At 42.3% G+C, this 24,483-nt stretch overlaps 1 protein-coding gene across 3 annotated transcripts in view; it reads left to right on the top strand.

The window, feature by feature from the left end:
* UBTD1 (ubiquitin domain containing 1) overlaps positions 1–21,300 on the top strand; it is a 45,973-nt gene extending 24,673 nt beyond the window's left edge. For 2 of the 3 annotated variants that reach the window (XM_081329669.1, XM_081329667.1), the window contains exons 2-3: positions 17,920–18,147; positions 20,184–21,300. In XM_081329669.1, the coding sequence (XP_081185795.1) occupies positions 17,973–18,147; positions 20,184–20,569 (561 nt within the window). In that variant the 5' untranslated portion in view covers positions 17,920–17,972 and the 3' untranslated portion in view covers positions 20,570–21,300. Of the gene's footprint in view, positions 1–4,889; positions 5,027–17,919; positions 18,148–20,183 lie in introns of those variants that run through there. The other variant, XM_081329668.1, reaches the window with a different exon arrangement.
* The last annotated feature ends 3,183 nt before the right edge of the window (positions 21,301–24,483 follow it).

The raw sequence follows: 24,483 nt of genomic DNA, 5'->3' as shown, positions 1-24,483 counted from the left end.
GTGGGCCTGGATTAAATTTGTAAAATGACAGGAGGACAAACTGAAAAATTCTATTTTTCCTATCACCTTTATTTTTTATTATTTCAGTCTAGGCATTAGACAGGCTACATCAGTACTGTATTGGTAACAAAATTATATGGATATGCATATCAATTAGAAATTCATGTCAATTTTTGAAAGTAATTTGTATTCAATTTCTAAAATAATTTATTTGACATTTGCAGTAATGTTGCTGGTTTCCTCTCCTGATTTCTTTTGCTTTTTTATTTTGCACATATACCGTACATTCTTTTGCATGCATACTTTTGCTGATCCTAATTTTAATACAATATTAGAGTGGAAATAAGTTTCATGCCACAGTAAAACTGGTCTTTGTATCCTTTTTGCATGCCATATAAACCTCATTAACATGGATCTACTTCTTCATTTCTTAGTAGTAGTGATAAGAATCTACTTCTCACCAATAGAGGCCATCAATTAATCCCAGCTCCCAGGCCTTGTTGTTTGTTTTGCTCAGACAGTGTTACCCAGATGTCTTCTCATATGGGATCCAAGGTAGCAGTCTCACCTGGGATCCTAAATTTAGATTGTGCTGCTTGAAGGCATGGCTCACCAATTCAGCAGAGAAGAAATTATTTTCTTAGTTTAGCAACTAAAAGGTTAAGTGAATCTTATTCCAATGTCCAATGAAGGAACTTTTTAATGCAGCAATCTTACTTTGCCATATTCTTAGTCTTTTTGCAGAATAGAATTACCTATAACTGTGTCACTCTGAACTGTCAGACGCAAATTAAGATGAGTGTTGTGCATCTTTGATAAGTCATGTAAAAAAGAAATTTTCTCAATTGCAGCTGGTCATGTCATCATTCAACTGAGCTGAGAAATAGCATTGATCAAAATTTTCTGTCCTATTGTATGAAATGGTAGAATTGGAGTTCCGTCCTGGATGGCAAAATATGATGACATTAGCTCCTATCTCTTCTGTGCTGAATGAACCATGTGCCAAGTTAGATCCAAGCATCATAGGAGAAGCAATGGTGGCAAGGCCTCTGTTGATGAAGCTTTTTCAGCAGAGCATTTTCATTCTCCTGCTTATTGCTAAATCTGTTTGGCAGTGTTGCTGCTGGTCTGCTCCAGTTTTACTCAGTTAAGCCAAAAGATAATTGAGGTTGGAGAGAAGAAATATTCTGTGTGACCTACCACAGCACAGCTTAGAATTGTAATGCAGGTAGTCTTTCTTGACAGTTCCCAACACCATATAGCATTCTTTAATTGGCTAAATTGTCATTTACAGCTCCTAGAATTGCTCTTTCAGAAAAAAAAGCTGATCTGTCTATTTTCTTGCAGAATGTCTCTTTTATATAAAGTAATTTGTCTTCCAAGGTCTCATGCAGGGCAGGAAGAAAGAGAAAGTGGGCACAGCTGTGTGCAAAGGACATGTCCAGGCAAGAAACTGTGGAATAGAATTTATATGTGGTAGCACACACAGCATCTTGTTTCAAGCAAGACAAGTAGAATGCAATATGCATTCTCCCTTTCCATACCAAAGAGGTTGCATTTATACTACAGTGTCCTTTAATGACTGTGATGACTCCTCCAGAACCTTCCCCAGATGCCTTTCCAGATGTTGGTTCAGAGGAGGATGAACCAGTCCCAGCTTCAAGCAGCTGACTGAGAATGATTTGGCTGAAGCACAACTGCAGCAGGACAGCCCTGAGGCTTCAGCTGGAAAAAGCACACAGCTGCAGCCGGTTAGTGATGAGAAAGAGGAACTGCCTTCTGCCCCTGATCTGAGAACACATAGGGCAGAGAAAAAGCAGGAGCAGTGAAGGTCAGCCTGATTACCCATGAGGAGGCAGCCTCATCCCTCTTGATGAGCTGCTCCAGAAGCTGGCTATTTAGCACAATAGATAGATGAAGACGATGCTGGGAACAATGTATACATTTCCTAGCTGTGATTCTAGCCTTGCCTTGGATCAGGGGTGTCAAACCCGCAACGTCACATGATGTGTCACGATGTATTGTGACCTTTTTTTCCATTGCCAGCAATAGGGTGGGTGCGATTTCATCATGACGCATCCAGCCCATGGGCCGGCAGTTTGACACCCCTGCCTTGGATTGACCCCACCTTGGATCTTGCCTTGTGAACTCTGGATTTTTCTTGCCTCATACACCCTCTTGTATTGTAGATTTAATTTTGCCTAGTGAATTTATCTGATTTGGTAACTTTCAAGTGCTTTGTGGACTACCCTTGGTCTGCTTTTGGCTGGACTTATTTGGGACAGTTCTGGGTTTTTAGTGAAGGGAAATGCTGGGGAATATTAACAAACCTACTAGCCTGATGTTACATGTGCTTGTGAGTAAGTGGGACAGTACAATGACTTCTCTTTAGTACTGTACAGGCAGTCCTTGACTTATGGTCACAACTGAGCCCAAAATTTCTGTTGCTAAGTGAGAGATATTTGTTAAGTGAGTTTTACTCCATTTTACATCCTTGCTTGCCACAGTTATTAAGTGAATCACTACAGTTGTTAATAACACAGTTTTTAAGGGACTGGCTTCTCCATTGAGTTGGCTTGTCAGATGGTTGCAAAATGGAATCACACGATGCCAGGACACTGCAAACGTTATAAATATGAAGCAGTTGTCAATATGACTTTGGGGATGTTGCAATGGTCATGTGAAAAACTTGTCATAAGTTACTTTTTTTCAGTGCTGTTGTAACTTCAAATGGTCACTGAATGAACTGTTGTAAGTTGACCACCTGTATTCAGTATCACAGTTACCTTTTGTACACATATGAATATGTTTGTTGCTATACTTGTGTAATCAGATTCCTGATGAAGGGCAATTGTTTTAGTTTGCTGGTCTTAAAAGAAAAATATTAATCTCTTCAGGATTTGGAACTCTTGAATACATAACCCTTCTTTTCTTGATTCACACACAGCACTCCTTCTGTTGATTATATCACATGAGAAGTGGTTTCACGAAGCTCCTATACTGCTCTTTTGTTGGAAATACCATGATCTCTGTTCCTATACATGAAGCTGGCTAGTACTTTTCTGGCTAGTACTTTTCTACCATGGAAAGTCTTCAGTGAACCATGTGTAAGGAAGTAAGCCATAAACCTAGAAAACAAAGAAACCTAGGAGAGATGTCATTGGCTTCAGCCAGATAAGGGCATAATCACAGTATTCCTTCACACCATTGGCTATTCCATTTAAGGCAAATTCTGACGCCTCCTGCAGATGATTGGTCATTACTGTATTTGAATCTACCATTAAAACCAATGTCCTTTCAGGATAGTTTAGTAGAACACATGTGTAACCATGATTGGTCTATTTGAACAATAATAAAATATGATTGGTTGCTTTTGCTATAAATAAACAAGGTCCACTGCTCCTCGTGGTTCAGTGTGCATCCCAGGAGCAGCGGGGCCCTTCCCCCGAGAGATCTCTGTGTCCTTCTTTCATGGGCGCCAACCCTGGGCAGGAGCAGCCTCTGCCCAGCATCACCAGCAGCTAATTTCTCAACCCGGCTGCACAAGCAGCAGCTTCCCAGCAGCAGCAGCATCCCAGCAACAGCAGGTTCCCAGGTTCCCAGCACTCTTTTATGGTCATATTTTACAGGGTGAATCTAAATGCCCCCCCTTCCTTAGGGCTTCTCCCTTTCCTTGTTCTCTGGGTGGAAGAATTGCTCTTTGTTTCCTCCTTTTGTGTTTGTCTTTCTGCTGTCTTTCACAGATACATTCATGAGCTGCAAATATGCAAACCAACATATACTGTATAAACATTTTATAAATTTAATTTCCTATACACTTTTACCAAATCAGTGCCGTAAGAACATAATAAAAGCTATATTTAATCAGAAGAAAGGCCTGATTGGTATAGTAGGGATAGTCCTCAATTTATAATAGTTCATTTAGTGACCGTTCAAAGTTACAACAGCAATGAAAAAAAGTGACTTATTACCATTTTTCACACTTATGACCATTGCAGCATTCCCATGGTTACATTATCAAAATTCAGTTGTTTGGCCACTAACTCACATTTGTAATGGTTGCAGTGTCCCAGGCTGATGTTATCACCTTTTGTGACCTTCTGCCAAGACAATGGGGAAGCCAGATTCACTTCACAACTGTGTTACTCACTTAACACCTGCAGTGATTCACTTAACATCTGAGGCAAGAAAAGTCGTAAAATGGGGCAAAATTCACTTAATTAAATATCTCATTTAAAAATAGAGATGTTGGGCTCAATTGTGATCATACGTTGAGGACTGCCTGTATTTTGTTTTTGAGCCTATAATGTGTACACAGGAGGTATAGAAGCAGGACTTAAAGGTACCGGTAATAGGTTCATATCGACTGGTTCTCTGTGTGTGAAATTCAGTTTATGTGGTTCAAAGAATTCAAAGAATAAAAATGTTTCCAATGTAATTAAAATATTTTTTTCCTCTAATGCCCCACTTAAGTTCATGAGCTTAAGGTTACCTCCTTTGTACCTACCTCCTAGATTCATGCCCCACCTCATTTTATATGTTTTAGGATTAGGATGTAAGATGATGCAGAGTAAAGGGTGAGCTGAACCTTAATTTTGTTTGCTATGAATGCTTATGAGTCTTCTGTATGCACTGAAAACGTTTTAGAAGATAAGATAAAAAAAGAATAAGGTTCAGTATCCCAGTGCTTGGTTTAAAAGTATGCCCACCTAAAGGTAGAGGCATGTTGAGCATTTAGAGTGCATCCTGGTTAGAAGAAGCTGTGGAGCAAGTGTATCAGTTTGCATTGTGGTAAATGGGTGCTTGTAGTTAGCCTTGGCTAACATCACAGTATCTTGTGGGAGAGACCGTAACATCCTTTCAACAATTTTCCAGATATGTCTAGACCCAAAATGGTTGGGGAGCTCTGATGTATCCTATAAATGAAGAAATGGAGATTGGATAGAAGCAGGAAAGTTACTGCACAGATGTCACTACTGTAGTCCCCTTTCGTGTTTTCTGCAGATTCTGTTGTTGACAACAATAGGTACAAATTTATTTAAATAGTTCTTATCTGAAATTACAGCAGTTCATGACACCATAGGCAATTATTTCTTTTCTCTTGTTTCTTATTTCTTCTTTATTCTTGGTGTTCCTTCACCAGTGAATGTTTTAAGAGCATCTTTTATGCCAGTAATCTTTATTGTACCTTTTATTTTGCTTGCATGTTGCCTTTATGAAGCAATTCCAAAAATCCAGTTCAATGGCTGTTCTAACAATATACAGTCAAATTGTTTAATTCTTTGAAAACAGAGTGCACCTTATCAAGTAATGAGCTACTGTAATTCTTGTTTCCAAAAAGCATCTGAAGTATTTTTGTAATGTTATGGTTAAACCAGTCTAGCAACTTGAAATGAAACCTGTCTTCTTCTCACACACACATAAAAATTTTGCTTGTGTAGTTCTGTTTCCTTATTTATTGGAAATTAGATATTTAATATTAGATGTTTACCCTATTTGAAAATATTTTTATTGTATGAATTCTATGATTTTATATATTTTACATTCTATTAAATTCCATGAGATTCTTAGTATTTAATCTTCTATACAAATGTTAACGTTTATTCCCTTGCTGCAGCTTTTATTTTTACATTCTCTCAAACTCTGAGTGATGTAAGAGATGCCATTATTTGTTTTTGTACCACATATACCACTATAATCACGTGTACCATATACTCAACCTGTTCCTTTATCGTATATAATTATAATTTAGATCTTGCTTGCCACAGAGATGAGTGAGCTAGATGTTGTCAGAAATAAAATATTTTAGTTATTAAGTGCTGTAAAGCACTATGGGGTGATATATAAGTCTAAGTGCTGTTGCTATATTTCACCATTTGAAAAATATCAACCTTGGGGCATTGGCCTATTCTTTTTTAGAGTACTCTAAATATTTTATATATGGCATCCAAACAATTAGGCTGTGGCTATATACCCTTATATCACACTTGCATTAAACGATTACCTATCTATCTATCATCTATCTGTCAGCTTAGCACGTTGTGTGAATCCAGTCATTGTGATTTGTAAACAATGCTGCTACATATATATGTGAATCCAGATTTATGCTTCTGAAAAGTAGAGACAAAAACACTAATATTAACATTACAGTTAATAGAACGAGGAAGCATGATTCTGTTTTCTGGAAGGGCAGCTGAACTGTATAACAATGTAGGAATGGTATTTAGGCCTTTCTGAAGTTTGGACTGGAGTAGCAGGCTTGTCTATATAGGGTGAATATGACACAAGTTTATATTTTCCATTTCAGTATAGAAGAATAATTTGCATTGGTTATTAGCTATTTTTCCTTTATCTTTCTTCCTTTTCAGAGGAGTCAGGGATTTTAGGTTTTAAAAGAGATCTCAAAGAACTAAATGAAGAAGGCTAGCAGCTCATTTTTGAACATTAGGCTGAAGGTTTCTATCCCATTACCGGTAAATAAAAGGTTACTTTATAGAGAATTTAATTAGTTACAACATAAGTAAACTAACCTTTTGCTGGGATTTTCATATGATTAAGTTGATGAATTTATTTAATACTGGACATATATAATCTTCAAATAAAATTATAAAGGTAATTTAGCTTTGAAGAAGGATGATTGAGATAATGCATCTCCACGGTATTATTAAATATCTAATGACGTGAGAATGACTGGCATTGATAGTGATCATTACAGTGAAATATTCAGCTAGTGTCAATTCACTAACATTTATTGATATAACTTTTGTCATACCTGTCCTATATGACCTGGGCTGTAGCTTGGTTATAGAGCCCTTGAGTGTAGGAAGGTCAACTGTTTGATTCTTGGCATCCTCAAGAAGGGCTGAAAAGACCCAAGGCCTAAAAAGCTCATAATACTTACCATACATAATATTTACTTGCTTTTGGTCTGAGGTAGCTGCTTGTACTTCTTTCTCTCTGCAGATGGTACACTTCAGGTTAGATACTGGTAGTCCTTGACTTAACAACCACAATTGGGATCAGAATTTCCATGGCTAAACAAGGCAATTGTTAACCAAGTTGTGCCCAAATTTATGAACTTTTTTTGCCACAGTTGTTAAGTGAATCATGCAATCATTAAGTGAATTTGGCTTCCCCCATTGCCTTTGCTTCTCAGAAGCTGGCTGGGAAGGCTTGGAGCAGCGTCAGCGTTTTAAGCTGGAGTGGTGGAGACGGCCCTGGTTAGCGTCTGGGACGGTTGGCGGTGAGGGAGTTGGAGTGCCGCGACCGTCTTGGCATGGTGACTATGGCTGGGTGGAGTATGGACCTTTATGCCTGGACATCTGGAGGCATGGACTATTATAGCTCACTGGACCATATCCTTGAGCCCCACTCCATGACTTTATGGTTTTTTACCCTAATCCATCTCGCTGACTGGTTTCCCCTATTGTCCTCCCTTTTTCCTTTTCCCCTTGGGTTGTGGAAGGTGCCGGGTGTATAACCACTGTGAGAGAGTGGTTAAGAGCTAAGAGTTTCCATCTGTTCCGTCTTAGAGGTGAGAGCTCTAGGCGGTATCTCTCTCCCCGGCTGTATATCTCAGGCTGCTCCCCGGTTCTGACCGTTGTGAGAGAACGAGGATTGTCCCGGGGTTACCCAGCTCTAGTGGCAGAAGAGCTGGGTTTGCAGTCTGGATATTCTCCTTCCATTTTAAGATCCTCCCATTTTATTTATTTTGATCAGGGTCTGTTTTTTGCTGTGTTACCCAATTATTACCATGGTTTTGAGGTACTCCAGCACGGTTTTACTCGCCCTCAGGGGTGCCCCCCCCTCCTGGGTGCGACCCGCCTTACCTTTTAATTCGCCTCTTGATGACGGGCCCGATTGTTGGGACCCTGAGAGATGGCCGGGCAGAAACAGGGGCCTAAGATATAAATTTAATAAGAGGCCCCTGATTACTTTTTTAGCTAAATTTTTTGTAGGGTTAGGGAGGGGGGAGGGTTGTGGTTGGTCGGAGAGGGGGGGTTATCCGCCAACTGCTGTTCAGGCTAGGCCCAGGACAGATCGCGTTGAGGGGGAGCCGGGGTCGGTCATCTCCGGAGCTCTGGAGCGGGTCGTGGGATTGTCAATTCCCACGATGATAGGGAATGGCAGCAGGTGTAAGATCAGAGGGCCGTATCGACCTCCGGGAGGGCCTCTCCGCTATCTACAAGCGGTGAGGCACTCCGACCCTCTGTCTTCGACCCAAGGTTCTGGGAGCGGGGATGTGCAGCCACCTGAGCTCCGGCTGGTGTACCTGAATGCCAGGTCCGTTGCTAATAAGGCTCCCCTCGTCCGGGATCTTGTCGAGGGTGAGCAGGCGGACCTGGCCTGCATTACGGAAACCTGGTTGGGCCCAGAGGGTGGTATCCCCCTGGTTGATCTTTGCCCACCAGGCTTCCGGGTGCTACACCGGCCTCGGACTCAGGGTAGGGGTGGGGGAGTGGCTGTGGTTATGAGGGAGACCTTATGTCCGCAGGAGGCCACCGTTCCTCAGATAGTCGGGTGTGAATCTCTCCTATTGAGGTTTGGTCCCAGGGCGCAGTTGGGCCTGCTGCTCGTGTACCTTTCGCCTAGTCGCGTAGCAGCAGCCCTGCCTGAGCTTCTCGATATCCTCTCAGGGCTGGTGATTGAGTTTCCCAAACTTATGGTTTTGGGAGACTTCAATCTACCATCCCTGGGAGGAGTATCTGAGTTAGCTCGGGAGTTCATGGCTTCCATGACGGCCATGGACCTGACGCAGGTAATTTATGGACCGACTCATGAGGGAGGCCACACCCTTGACTTGGTTTTCTTATCTGGTCGGTGGTTAGATGATCTTGGTGGGGGCTCCCCAATTGTTATGCCCCTGTCATGGACCGATCATCATCTCCTGCGGCTGGTCTTCCGTTTTGCCACCCCCCACCGTGGGGTTGTTGAGCCAACTAGATGGTTCCGCCCCAGACGCTTAATGGACCCTGAGAGGTTCCAGGCAGCGCTGGGGTCCCCACCTGCCTCCTCAGCTCACAGCTCGGCAGATGCCTTAGTGGAAGCCTGGGAAAGGACGGCCACGGAGGCACTTGACCGAGTTGTACCCTTGCGGCCCCTGACCCGGCGCAGATCCCAATGGGCTCCATGGTTCTCCGCGGAGCTCCGGGAGATGAAGCGTCGGAGACGGGGCCTAGAGAGCGTTTGGAGGTCCAGCCGATCTGAATCCGACCGATTGCGACTAAGAACCCACATTAGGTCTTATCTCGCAGCGATGAGGGTAGCGAGATCTAACTACTTCGCTGCCCTCATCGCGTCCGCAGATAATCGCCCGGCCGCCCTGTTTAGGGTGACCCGCTCCCTCCTTAATCAGGAGGTGAGTGGGGAACCCTTGCAGGGGCGTGCCGAGGAATTTAGTCAACATCTGTTGGACAAAATCGCTCGGATTCGGACCGGTTTGGACTCCGACTGGGCAGTATCGGACGATCAGGACACGAGCGGTCTTGTCAATGTCACCTGGGAGGAGTTCGATCCTGTGACTCCGGAGGAAGTGGACAGGATCATGGGGAGGCTGAGCTCCACCACATGTTTATTGGACCCGTGCCCTTCCTGGCTGGTTTATGCAGCCCGGGACACGAGGCTGGTTCCAGGCGGTTATATCTGCCTCTTTGAGTGAGGGTAGTTTTCCCGCCGCCTTGAAAGAGGCGGTGGTGAGACCTCTCCTCAAGAAGCCTGCCTTGGACCCGGCTATTTTGAATAACTTTCGTCCGGTCTCCAACCTTCGCTTTCTTGCGAAGGTTGTTGAGAGTGTGGTGGCGCATCAGCTCCCTCTGGTCCTGGATGAAGCGGATTATCTAGACCCGTACCAATCGGGCTTCAGGCCCGGGTACAGCACGGAGACGGCATTGGTCGCGCTGGTGAATGATCTCTGGAGGGCCCGGGACAGGGGATATTCCTCTGTTCTAGTCCTATTAGACCTCTCAGCGGCTTTCGATACCATCGACCATGGTATCCTGCTGCGGCGTCTCAGGGGATTGGGAGTGGGAGGCACGGTTCTTCAGTGGTTCTCCTCCTATCTCCTGGGACGCTCGCAGTCGGTGTTGGCAGGGGGGCAGAGGTCGACCGCGAGGCCTCTCGCTTGTGGAGTTCCTCAGGGGTCGGTCCTCTCGCCTCTCCTGTTCAACATCTACATGAAACCGCTGGGTGAGATCATTCGTGGTTTTGGAGTTGGGTATCATCAGTATGCTGATGATACCCAACTTTTCATTTCAACCCCAAACCACCCCAGTGATGCCCTCGACGTGATGTCCCGGTGCCTGGAGGTGGTCCGGGTCTGGATGGGGAGGAACAGGCTTCGACTCAACCCTGACAAGACTGAGTGGCTGTGCGTACCGGCATCTCGGGATATTCAGGATATCCCACCCCTCATTATGGGGGGTGAGTCATTATCTCCTGTAGATAGGGCTCGCAACTTGGGAGTCCTCCTAGATTCACAACTCTCCTTAGAAGACCATATTGTAGCTGTGACTAGGGGGGCCTTCGCCCAGGTTCGCCTGGTGCGCCAGTTGCGGCCCTATCTAGACCGGGATGCCTTGCGTACGGTCACTCATGCGCTCGTGACCTCTCGTCTTGATTACTGCAACGCTCTCTACATGGGGCTACCCTTGAAGACCACTCGGAGGCTCCAACTGGTACAGAATGCAGCCGCGAGAGTTGTACTGGGAGTCTCCCGATACTCCCATGTCACACCTTTACTCCGCGAGCTGCATTGGTTGCCAGTTGTCTTCCGGGTGAGGTTCAAGGTGTTGGTAATGACCTACAAAGCCCTTCATGGCATGGGTCCAGAATACCTTGGGGAGCACCTGCAGCCGGCGTCAACTTCCCTCCGCCCAGTACGCTCCCACAGAGAGGGCCTCCTCAGGGTGCCACCGGTCAAAGAATGCCGACTGGTGGCCCCCAGGGGGAGAGCGTTCTCTGTGGGTGCACCGGATTTATGGAACCATCTTCCGGTTGAGCTCCGGATGGCGCCCGATCTCCGCTCCTTCCGGCGCGATCTTAAAACTTATCTCTTTAAACAAGCTGGCCTGGCCTGATGGGACGGGGTGGGATTTTTATAAACGACTTTAATCTTAAATTTGTATTAATTTATGGGCATTGTTTAATCATGTTTTAATAATAATTTTAATTTTTGTATCTAGTTTTTATGTATTGCCCTGTTCACCGCCCTGAGTCCCTAGGGAGAAGGGCGGTATACAAATTAAATTAATAAATAAATAAATAAATAAGGTTGCAAATGGCAATCACACAACAACAGGATCTTTCAAGTGTAAATACCTACCAGTTGCCAAGCACCCACATTTGACTATGGGGATGCTGTGACAGTTGTAAATGTGAGTACTGGTTGTAAATCATTTTTTTCAGTGCTGTTGTAACTTCCAATGGTCACTAAACAAATGGTTGGTAAGTCAATGATTACCTGTATTCTTTCTGAAGGCTTATAGAGGCTGGTTTTCCTTATAAGCCGCTTGGGGTGTGTGTGAAAGCCCTAATAAGCAGGCATATACATAGAATGAAGGCTACTGCTAAGCTTGTAAGCCGCCCTGAGTCTTTGGAGAAGGGCGGGATATAAATGGAATTAAAATAAATAAATAAATAAATATCACCTTCAGCTCAATCATAAGGTCAAAACATGGAGCACAACTTGGCTAATTGTAGCATATTGAAGGCAGGCATTGCATAATGCACAAGGAATAGATAAAAATCTATTCCAGACCAAAATGGTTGGAAATACTGTCATAACTAACTAGCCTCAGTAGCAATATCAATGTACATTGTAGCCTAGAGCTTTTTTTTTAGGATAGTTTACTAATAAATGATGTTCATTGGTTAACATATTTTTCTACTTCCCATTCATATGTTTACAAACTGAAAAATACGACTACAATTGAGCCCAAAATTTCTGTCACTAAGTGAAATGGATGTTGTGAATTTTGCCTCATTTTACATCCTTTCTGAATGACGTTCATTTGTTACGTGAATCACTGCAGTGGTTAAATTAGTAACACGGTTGTTAAGTGAATGAATCCAGGACACTGCAGCTGTCATAAATATAAGTCAGTTGCCAAGCATCTGACTTTTGATCATGTGACCATGGGGATGCCTCCCTGTGTGAAAAATGGTCATAAGTCACTTTTTCCCAGTGCCGTTGTAACTTTGAACGATTATTAAATGGACTGTTATAAGTTAAGGACTACATTTTGGAAGTTGTAACTCTGCACATCTGGAAGTCTCTGGGCTGGGGAGCTAGACAAAAAAACATGTCCATATAATTTCTTTCTCCAAGGTCTTGAAGTGGTAGAGAGAATAATCTGAGTTCTCCTTGATTGTCAGACAGGCACAATTTGGCATTGGGGATTAGCAAATAAGGAGCTAGAATTTGGAATTTAATTAATTTTAGTAGCTTGCTGACATTCCCATCTCTTGTTTCAGAAGTTTCACCTTAAATTGTTTCTTAACTGACTTTAAACTGGCCTGGATGTGTTTGCCATTAGTTCAGCATTTATTTTTTATTTATAGGTCAGCTTTAATACTAGGCAGTAAATAATACCCTATTCAAGACAGTATTTCTTCTCTCCCTGCCATGGCAGGCATAAACCCCACCAAGAGCTACACAGTCATCACCCATAATGAAATTATCATTTTGGAGGCTTAGGGAAAAAGCAGACTGAGTTTGAGACTGAGATTTTTTAAAAATTTTTATTTTATTTGCTATTACAGCTTTTCTCAAGGTAGGACAAAGGACAAAGCTTTGTCTTATCTTGAGAATAGGTTTTACTGTTAGCTGTCCCTCAATTTACCATCCTGTTTAGACTTAATCTGCAACACAGGCTTCTTATACAGCTGTCTTGTAATTCAGTCTGTTTGTGTAGGCAGTCTAGATAGGATCAGCTGAGGAATCTGACTCTTTCTTGCCTCTTTTCCAGAGAATATGCCTGCACTATAGGAAGGGCCACTGGGAAAACCCCACCCTGCCTTGAAGAAGATAGTCTTGCTGGGCTATCTGAATGACGACGGAGTAGAAATATGTTTATTTTTTGTCTGGAGTTTAATAATCACAGAATTTGGCATCCACAGATCCTCTGCTTTTATTTTAAAATAATGTTTTTCTAGCTGCCATAGCTGGAACAAAAGCTAAAATATATGGCCAATGATGTCCTAGAAGACTGTACGAAATCCAGCTAATGGGGCAAGAAGAGCGCTCTGGCCATCCATTGTGTACACTGTGTCTTAGGTTCTGTCCATCTGTTCTTTCTTCCCAGTCTTCAAAACTATTATTAATACTGCAGTCTTCTTCAAAACAGGGAATGGAAAATTTGAATGATTTCCTTAATGTATTTGTGTCACTGACTTTGGATCATCATGCTGCAGGACTATGCACATTCATGTTTTTGATCTGTGAGTACTAAAGAGGTTGTTGCTATCAAATAGTGTTGATTCTCTGGTAACATTGAGTGGGTGTAATCTCTTTTGAAGGAGATGGTGCCTTGGCAGCCCATGAGGACCTATCCTGTGAAATGTACTGCCTGATAAAGAGAGCACAAGGTGATCAATTCTGCTATATAGTGTCCTTTATGGAAGTGAGTGGATAATCGATGGGCAGGGTAAGGTGGTACTCTTATTGGAAGTGCAGATTAGTATTGGCTTCTATTCCAATGAACTCTGTGGAAGAGTTGCTGTCTTTGAAAATTGCTCTCCGGCATTCTTGCCCCAACCACTTCTTTGTGTACGTACACCCAGGTCAGAAAAGCTAACTGCCCTTATATCAAGTCCCAGGAGCTTAGTGGTCAGCACTACACACTAATTCCCTGAGTCAGGTTGATGACTCTCTGTTTTGTGGCAATGAAGTGCAATTATACATCCAACATCATGTGATTTTTCTGGCCTGATGCTTGTAAGCAAAACTTTTAACTACATACTGTTTGGGATTTGTGGGTGTTGTAAAGGAGGGAGCCATAGCTAATTATTTATATCCTTGCAGAATTTCCACTGCCTGCAGTTAATGGGGGTTGATCAGATCAGAATTAATCAGATCAGAGCAGTGTCTCTTTAACATTTGGACCTGTCTCGGAGGTTGAGCATTGCAAGATGATAAAACCTACACTAAGGTACTTGGCAAATAGGAATATAATGAGGACACCTGGGGATATTAATGAAGATGCCTTACAGCAGGGGTGTCAAGCTGCCGGCCCGTGGGCTGGATGCTTCATAGCGAAACCGCACCCACCCCATTGCCAGCAATGGCAAAAAAGTCGCGATACGTCATGACATGTCACATGACATTGCGAATTTGACACCCTTGCATTAAAGTGAACCAAGCCATTGCCCCCATAGTTTAATATCTAATACATGCCTCCCCTTTCCCAGCTTACAAATGACATGGATAATAAGCACATGACTTGGAAGCTCATTAGATTTGTTTTCTCATTTTTTTGGTGACTCTATTAGCAGACATGCTAAGACCCAATTTTCATTGAAGCTACAGTTCAGAGAACCTTATCTCTTTCCACTCCAGAATAAATCCAAGGACAAATAGTCGCTGTCTTGCTGTTCCTAGCCTTAAAAGAAAGGGTTCTCATTGGATTCCATAGCCTTTCAGATTTGATGCCTTCCTTGGCTGGCAAGGGAGACTGATGATCCAAACTAAGAGTTCATTTTTAGCCTTTAGGCTTTCTCTTTGATTTGTTTTATTTATCTTTATCTTGCTTTATGTTTTTCTTATTTTATCTTTCTATATATTATATAAAAGAATGTACGCTAAAACGCTTGCTTCTTGACGACTATTCTTGGGCTCTTCCAGTTGAGAATGAAAAATTCTGAGGAATATGCTAGGCATCTCTGCTTGGCTGGGCTCCATAGACATTTGATCCTAGTGCCTCTTTTTCACCTCCCCCTGTAGATAACAGGTATGCTTGTTTGGAAAGGCGTTTTAAAATGCAGGCAATAGGCAGACTTTGGTTTTTCCCCCTCTGTTTGCAGCTGGCTCTCATTGCATGGTCTCCTTAGCTAGCAATCTTCAGAGCAATTACTGTACAAGGGGACCCTCCCCCACTGCGGCAGCCATGGAAGAACAAGAGCCCTGTGTGAGAGGAGGAGGAGGAGACCGAGGTCAAAGAAGACAAGCATCACATGCCTATTCTTCAATCCATTCAGTTAACCTCTCTCTTATCACAGGGACAGCAGCCTGTGGAAGCCAGCAAGGAGATGGGATGGGGTGGGGTGGGGAGAGGGAGTGGCAAGCAAAGGCAGTGGCAGAACTGCTCTCCCCGCTGTAGCAACTCTGTTGTACCCATTATGCTCCTTTAGTTAAGTTTACCAGTTGTAAATTACAGCCAAGTTGCCCTCTCCAGCACTTCCTTCTCTACCCATTTTTACCTGGTCCCTCATAAACTGGGCTTCTCCAGTCTAATGCCCTCCATATATGTTAGGCCCGTGGTGGTGAACCTATGGCACGCGTGCTACAGGTGGCTCGCAGAGCCCTCTCTGTGGGCACACGAGCCGTCGCCTTAGTCCTAGCCCTTCAGCTGGGTTTTATAAAACCTTTTCGCTTTAGGCCTCTGCTGCTGTGTACAAAAAAAAGAAAAAGAAAAAAAGGTTAATCAATCAATTTCAACTTCTTGCTGGAAAAAAAAATCTCGCAAAGTTGGAATTGATTGATTGAACTTTTTAGTCTCACCCAGTCTGCCATTACCACCGCAGTCACGCCCACCCAATGGGCCACACCCACCCGGCACCCAACGATATATAAGTGGTTTTGGGTTGCAGTTTGGGCACTCGGTCTCTAAAAGGTTCGCCATCACTTTGTTAGGCTAAACTTAAAATTTTGGTGTAGTGGTTAAATCAGCAGGCTAGAAGCCATGAGACTGTGAGTTCTAATCCTGCCTTAGCTGCCCAGCTGAGTGACCTTGGGCCAATCACTTTCTCTCAGCCTTGCTGAGAGGAGGCAATGGCAAACCACTTGTGAAAAACCTTGCCTAGAAAATTGTAGGGATGTGTCCGGGTAGTCTGTGAAAACTACACAATTGAACAAGAAAAAAAAAACTTGAAACATCCACTGGCTAGAAATTCTGCCAGCTGAAATCTTAAAGGTTTGGCAGTTACCAACAAAAAGGAAATTGCTGCTAAAGTGGAATTGTTCTGAAAGAGCCACTTTGGATCTATTTTAATAAAAAAAATAATTTTAAAAGATTTAATTTTAAATTTTAATTTTAAAAGAAATAAAAATAATAATTCCAGACTAGAGTTGATTTAAGGAGCGTCTTTATGACCTGTCCTGAGTAATACTGTCACATGATTTGGCTTTTTAAAGCTCTTTCAGTATTCTATACATAGTAGTGAATTTTTAATTTATTTATTTATTTATTTATTTTATTACATTTATATACCGCCCTTTCCCGAAGGACTCAGGGCGGTTTACAGGGTAATTAAAAAAACCAAGATACAAAAGTTAAAAACAAATTTAAAAAATTATATCCCTTATCCCTTTCTCAGTAATTGTACTTTTCATATCTGAACTGTTAGTTTTCAGCTTCTAGTGTTCCCTTGCTGAGCAAGGAATGTGAGTAGCATCTTACGTTTTTAAATCCTGTTGACCCTGGCATTTATTTTTTACTTCAATCTTAGCAATCTTGATCTTTGAAATAGGATATTTATTTATTGCTTTTGACCAGGATTTTGTGTAATGTTGAAAGAATTCCCATTCTTGAAAATATTAATTCACATACACACACACACACACACATGCCATTACATGGTTGCATTGCAGTATTCTTCCTATGAGCCCGTGGTGGTGGTGGTTTTTTGTCTGCCTATAACTAATGGATTTCATTGTTCTGGTATTTTGTTTTGTTTTTTTAAAAAAAAGATATTATAACTCTAAAGTGTGTCCACATCTGTCTATTTCATTCATATCCATGTATGCAGTATTCAGTCTTTCCTGAGCTAAACGTTTTATGTAGCCTTACTTAAATTAGTCCTTTAGATGGGTTGGGATTAAATGTCCAGAATTCCTTCCCTTCAATCTGTCCGGTTCATCTAGTTTGGAGGCTATCATATCCTATTTAAATGTCACTGATTTTGTTCTTATCTCTCTCTCTTATCTCTCCTTTTTAACAGAATCTTATATTTAAATGTCACTGATTTTGTTCTTATCTCTCCTTTTTAACAGAATCTTATAGAAAATTTAGTCCTGCTTTCTCCAACTTGATGTCTTCTACACATGTTGGATTTTAACTACCATAAGCCCCATAATATTGGCTGAGAATTATGGAAGAAAAAAATATCCAGCAGACGTGGAAAGTACAGGATAGGAGAAGGCTGATTTAATTTTTCCTTTACAGTGTTTTTGGTAATGTCAGATGCTATAATCTGTACAAAATTGATGTATGCTGCATTCATTGCTTTAAGCAACAAAGGGAAATATTGTCACTCAAAGTGCTTCTCAGTTCAGTGATGATCTCATCTTTCTCAGAATGTATAGCATTCTGTTTTCTATTAGTTGTTCCTCTATTAAACCATTCGGCATTTTTTGGATGATGCAGCTAAGAAAGAAAAAAGCAGAAACAATGAAGAGAATTTTAAAACTGTAATATGAAGTTTGCAGGTTTTGTATAGAGATGGGAGTTGATGAAAAGTTGCTGTGTTCAGATCAAAACATATTAAGGGTTTCCTAAAAGGAGTTTGTGATTACACATATTCAAAATTAATTCTATCTCTGATAAAGTAGCGGGACTTGAAAAAATTAACTAGGAAAAGCTGTCATAACCTCAAGGAGTGGTGCAAGTTGCCAGCATTTGATGTAAAAAAAAAGAAGTGGTTGTAAGAAGATGTAGTTAGAAGTTTTGAGGATTCCTGGTTTGAAATGTCCCTATCTCTTTGCAGGTCGTAATGAACCTCTAAAAAAGGATCGCCCCAAATGGAAGAGTGATTATCCAATGACGGATGGGCAACTAAGAAGCAAACGGGATGAATTTTGGGATACAGCCCCTGCCTTTGAGGGACGCAAAGAGATTTGGGATGCACTCAAGGCTGCCGCCTATGCTGTGGAGGCAAATGATCATGGGCTAGCACAAGCCATTATTGATGGTGCTGGAGTTACCTTGCCTCATGGTATGTCCCTCAGTGCAGAGCAGAAATGGTGTGCTAACTTGTTAGAAATTAAAGGATGTTGCTCCTCAAATCAACTCTTTTTCATTCTACTAAAATAAAATAAAAAATGCATTTACAACCATAATAGGTGTCTGGAGCAAATCCATGCTCTGTGGTTATAGGAGTAAGCAGGATTGGTTGTATCTTTGCTATAAGTTGTATAGTGAGAGGTCCAGCTCACAGCTCCTGCTTTGTGGGGTGCCATAGAGTTCAGTGCTGTCTCCACATCACTAGGTGAGATCATCTGCCATCACCAGTTAAATATCTCCATCTTGCAGTGGATGTTCTTTTGTGCTTCATGGAGGCTGTGTGGGCCTAGATGGGGAACGACAGACTCCAGCTGAGCCTGGTAAGCAGGGGTGGCTATGAGTGGGCTCCTCTGTATCCAGGACCCTTATCGTCTTTGGTCCTGGAGAGGATTGCACTACCCTAAATAAACTTGGTGCATAGTCTGGAGATCCTTCAGGACTTAACAGCTCCTGCTCCAAAAGCAGGTGGGATCCATGACTAGGAGGTCCATTGCTCAATTTCGTGTTATATATCAGTTACACCCTTTCCTGGATAGGGAGCCTCTCATGCCCTGACTATCTCCCATTTGGATGGTTGCAATGTGCTCTACATGGGGCAACCCTTGAAAAGTATCCAGAAGCTTTACCTGGTGCAGAATATGGCCACGAGCAATTCTGGCTGTCCAAAGAAGGGTGCGTGTGACACCTTTGCTCTGAAAACTGCACTTGGCGCCAGTTTGCTTCTGGGTCCAATTCAAGGTGTTGGTTATGATCTATAAAGCCCTGCACAGTATGGGCCCAGGCTACTTATGGAACTGGCTTTGTTCCCTTACATCAGCCCATCCCACTCAGGCAGGCAGGGAAAGTTATGTCAGATAAAGGACTTAGGTGCGGTCCAGGAAGAGAGCCTTCTGTGCCATTGCCCGCACCCTGTGGAATATTCACCACCCAGAGGTGCGGCAGGACCCCCACCCTCCCAGCCTTCTGAAAAAGAATCAAAACATGGCTCTGTAGCCTCACATGGGAAGCCCAGAGAAGCATGCAGCCCTGGGGCTTTCAATACCTTGAAGTTTAACAGTGTTTTATCATCCTTAACCTCTTTCTAAAAATTTTAACTTTTATATACTCTGCTTATATTTTAATACTTCGATGTACACTGTCTAGGTCCTTCTCTGAGGGAAATCAGCAGTTCAAAAGTGTAAAAAATAAAATGATGATGAGAAATAGGCTTGCTCCTACAAAATCGCTATTTCCAAGAGTTTAGAGATATTTTGATTCTTTCATAATGCTCTGCACCACAATTACTTTTGATACAAGGATAATAGTTCACTGGTACTAGGACCTGAGTACATAAGTGCATTTTTATCTGTCACATCAGCTTCAACAGCAAAGACAAAAAACTGTAAGTCTCAGTCTATCTTCATTGGACGGTGGCTGCTAGACTGACTTCTGCAGAATGTTGGAGTGGCTTTTTTCATTTTCCCCCCATTTTCTTTCACATGTAGAATTCCCAAGGATGTGTACTGTATATCTTGGGTGATGATGCAGATCTTTCAATCATAACGGAGACTTTTCATCAATGGTCCACGAGGCTGGTCTTTCAATTTTTGTACTTGCTTCTAAACCAAGAGGTGATCTTTCAAACTGGAGATTTGTCAACCTCATGTATACCATAGGATAGCAACTTTAAATGAAAGTGGATTTTGTGTCCAGGGATGGCTGCTGGTTGCACATCTAGTTTCAAGACCAAAAGGAGATTCTAGGACTTTGTGATAAAACTGGAGCATACTATAGAACCGGAAGACCGTCAATGGAGTTCATAGTTGGGTTTAAGCAGCATCATGGCATCAGGAAGGAATCCAAGTTCTGGAAAGGAAAACTGAAAGCTTGAAAGTTTTAGTTTAGAATTAAGATGATCTCAAAATAATTTTTTATTATTCTTTCCTTAAGCTTCTCACGCCCTCTAATGGTGTTTTCATTCCTCTACAGGCTCACTTACTGAGTGCTATGATGAATTGGGTAACCGATACCAACTTCCTGTGTACTGCCTGGCACCACCTATTAACTTGATTATGGAGTGGAGTGAAGAGGAGGGTGCAGACCCTCCAGAGGCAGCACCCAATACCCGCCGTGAATTCCCACTGAAAGTGCGCCTCTCATCTGGCAAGGATCTACGTCTGAATGCCAGCATGACAGACACAATTGGACAACTTAAAAAGCAACTCTACGCCCAGGAAGGACTGCAGCCTGCATGGCAACGTTGGTTTTTTTCTGGCAAGTTGCTGACGGATAGGACCCGCCTGCAGGAGACTAAAATCCAAAAAGACTTTGTCATTCAAGTAATTGTCAATCAGCCTTCTGCACCAAGGAACTGAGTTAGAGATAGTGGGTGTGACACCCCCCCCCCCCAGTTTTTCTCAGAGACTGAGCGAAAACCTGTGTGAGCAGGTGTCTGTTCTATGCATCTAGAGAAGCAGATAGTGCACTTAAAAGCAGACTGGCAGAGCCAAATCCAAAGCCTTTGAAAAGCTGCACGTGCTATCTCGCTGCAGAGCACAGTCAGCAAGCTAGGCAGTAGTACAGATGTGCAATGTTCAAAGTGGTTTCTGTTTCTCCCAATGGTTTGCTTCTCATGTCTATCTGGGCTAGATTTTTATTTTCCTCAAACTCCAAAGAACTAGTTTCCTCACCCATTTCTAGGCTCGGCTGGCACCGAAAAAATGCCTCCTTCCTTTCCCTTCAACTATAGTCCAGTTGGAGCTGCCCACCTTGGGACTGTAAGCCTGAAATGATGGATTGTGGGTCTAGTCCTTTTAAAGGACTCGGTGGAGCTCCCATTTGAGTACTGAAAAGCTTTTAGAGAAAGCATGAGACCAAAATGTCTCTCACATGAGAGAATACTGCCTCTGGCCCAAAATAAATAAATCAATGGCCAGGGCTAATTCTTCCATATCTAAGCTGTTGTTTATACTGAGGTTGATATCAAGGATGGCTGTACTACAAGTCAGCTCATCCTAGGTCTACGGACAAGCCCTCATCCAGATAACGTGTGGTAATGTGGAGGATGGATCGTGTATATGGGTCCTAGTGTAATTTATCAATAAAATCTTTTTCCAACTATCCATGTGCCTGCTTCAGTAAGGATTTAATTACATTCTTTCATGTCAGCGATTACAGTGTGTGAAGGGATAGTTACACCTTGCCAGAAAGTAACTGTCAGCATGATGGATTAACCTTTGTAATTGTAATGTGGTGCCCAAAGAAATGATAGTCTGCATGAGACAAACAGATAGGAATGTGAAATTACAGAAAAATACGGCTATATTATATGTGATTAGAGTGCTGAGCTAGAGAAAACCAGGTTTAAATTCTCAGTCATGAACTTCATGCAAGTGACTTACTTGCAGCCCATCTTACTCGTTATTGCAATGATACACTGTGTAGAGATGGTAGAAAACCATGTAAGCTGCTTTGAGTATATGGGGGAAGCCTGGGATACACATGTAGTAAAATAGAGGTATGTGTCTAGATGTGACAAGAATGCAGGGTCAGAAAAATATGTATAGGAACCATCTCCACTTGGGAAAAGGGCTACTTATATATTCTGCCATCTTCCTCCAAGCTTTTGTTCCCATTCAGCCAGGCTTGCTTTCATTTGCAAGGGCAAATCAGGTTAGAAAAAAATATATATGCCAACCTCACAATGGTTCTGTGAAGAAAAGAGGTTGGAACCCAATGTTTAAATGCTAATATCTATTTTGATTCTCAGATGCAAGTTTTGTGCTATATGTGTACTTAATGTAGAAGACCTAGAGACCAGAGAAATGCAAAATTGGAATGTTATTTAAGAACATAGAACAAAGTACACCAATCTTTTTCTTTTTAACTTAGTAATGTACGATAATGCTCATCTTGTACAGTACACATATTTAAATTGCTCATCTGCTAAGTACAAATAAGGGAGGATAACAAAGAGTGTGTCATGGCTCCGATAGATGAGACCAGTAAAAGAACTCCAAGGCAAAATGTTTCCTTAAAGAACATATTTGGCTACATAGTATCGGCACGATCAAAAGTGAAACCAAAACTGAAGTTCCCTCCCAAAGGTTACAATGTTACAAAGTTGAACTTCCCATCCCAGTAATATGTCATAAATCACATTCCCCAATGAACTACTTAAGCGGGCTTTCTGACAAAAGCTTCAGCTCGCCAAAATGCAATCAGCAATGACCTTGGTTCCCACAGAACAATTTATTCTTTTGACTAAACTACAAAATACTTATTCCCCCTCCCAATTCTGTGGCAACCAAAAACGAAGGGAAAATGGCTTCAGCCAAATTCATTTGCAGTGTTGACAGTCGGATCCCCTAAAGAAAAGAGAAATTCTGTAACCATAGAAGAGTTAAAATTAGGAATCTCCTCGAGGCTTATTAGGATGCTTATCAAAAAATTACGTATCAATCTTTCAGCTTTTACATCAGTACTTTTTACCCAAGTGGCCTCTGATAATGGGTATCCTTTCCACTATACTAAATATTGTAATTTTCCTTTGTACAATCTAGAGTCAAGAATTTGTTTTATTTCATAATGAGTCTCTCCCTCTACCATAAGGAGACCAGATACTTGTTTGGGAGGAGGTCTTAAAGACAATTCCCTGAAAGTTTTTAACAGACCGCAGTGGAAAACCAGGTGGATCTTTCCCAAAAGGCAAGGGAGTTTTAACTACTGTGACTGGGTTTATAATTCGGACTATGAGGAAAGTTCCAAGGAATTTTGGTCCCAATTTTCTACTAGTTAACTTGAGTCTCAAATATTTTGTAGAGAGATAACCTTTCCTCCCGCACGGAATGGTTTCTGAGGAGCTCTTTTTTTATCAGCCTGTTCTTTGTAAATTTTTGAGGCTTTTTTGCATTGTCCCAAACAGTTTTCCAGGAGGCCACCCACTGATCTAAAGTCTGAGAAGCAGGAGGATCCTGTGGGTATTCAGGCATGGGAACGAACTCTCTACCAGTAGCTATTTTAAAAGGAGCGAGTCCAGTGCTGCTATGCACTGGGTTATTGTAAGCCACCTCAGCAGTAGAGAGGAGGTCATCCCAATTCGTCTCCTGGTAATCCACATAGCATCTAATGTATTGTTCCACCCTTCCGTTTGGTTTTTCAGCCACTCCATTCATAGACGGATGAAAAGCCGATGATAGTCCTTGCGTGGATCTGATCAGTTTAACCAAGTCCCTCCAAAATCTAGCAGTAAACTGAACCCCCCTTTCCGAATAATCTGTTTTGATGCTCCTTGGAGCCGGTAGATATGTTTGAGGAACATTTTGGCTAACTTCTGGGCAGAGTGGAGACCAAAACAGGCTATGAAATGAGCTTGCTTCGAAAAAAGGTCAATCACAGTCTATATTACCGTATTTCCCCTACTTTTTGGTAGTTCCACGATAAAGTCCATGGCAATCTCTTCCCAGGTCTGGGGAGGGTCTGCAACTTGTTGCAATAGTCCAGAGGATTTTCCAGGCCATTTCTTCATCGTTGCACACATTGCACAGCTTTTTACATAATTTTCAACATCTTTCTTCAAACCTGGCCACCAAAATTGTTGCGGACCAAATGTAAAGTTTTTAGATATCCAAAGTGGCCAGCTTGTTTAGTATTGTGGCTGCACTGAAGCGCTTGAACTCTTCAGTGGCTCAGGCAAATATAGTTTTGACCCCTTCCAGGCTAGCCCATCTCGATATGTCAGTATGGTCTTGTTTTCTTTGAGCCAGGAATCAGTTTTCAATTCCCCCTTTAGTTTTTTCGTTAACAAGCTATCTGGTTCAGGTGGTTTTGTTTGTTGTTGCCCCCGGGCAACAAATGTTTATGATCAGTCCATACTTCAAAAGGCACCTTGCTCCCCTCGAGGTAATGACACCAAACTAGCAGGGCCCACCTCACCGCAAAGGCTTTCTTCTTCCGAACAGCCCACCTTCACTCAGCGTCTGTTAATTTCTTGGAAGTGTAGGGGCCCTTTTGGTTTCTTTTCAAAAGAACTGCCCCCAAAGCCACATCGCTAGCGTTAGCTTGGATGATGAACTGCTTCTAAGGGTTGGGGTGTTTGAGAATAGGTTCGGCAGCAAACAGTCTTTTAAAGTTCTCAAATGCTATTTGGCTTTCCATAGACCATGGCAGGGGCTGACAGGGTCGTGGCTTACCCCCATTTTTTCCTCTCTTTAATAGTTCAGTAATTGGTAAAGTGATCTCAGCAAAAGAGGGGATAATTGCCAGTAGAAATTTGAAAATCCCGCAAAAC

Source organism: Vipera berus, assembly GCF_964194415.1.
Source record: "Vipera berus genome assembly, chromosome: 5".
Classification (NCBI taxonomy): Eukaryota; Metazoa; Chordata; class Lepidosauria; order Squamata; family Viperidae; genus Vipera; species Vipera berus.
The sequence above is the reverse complement of the archived record's forward strand: the minus strand, read 5'-3'. Positions and strand labels throughout refer to the sequence as shown.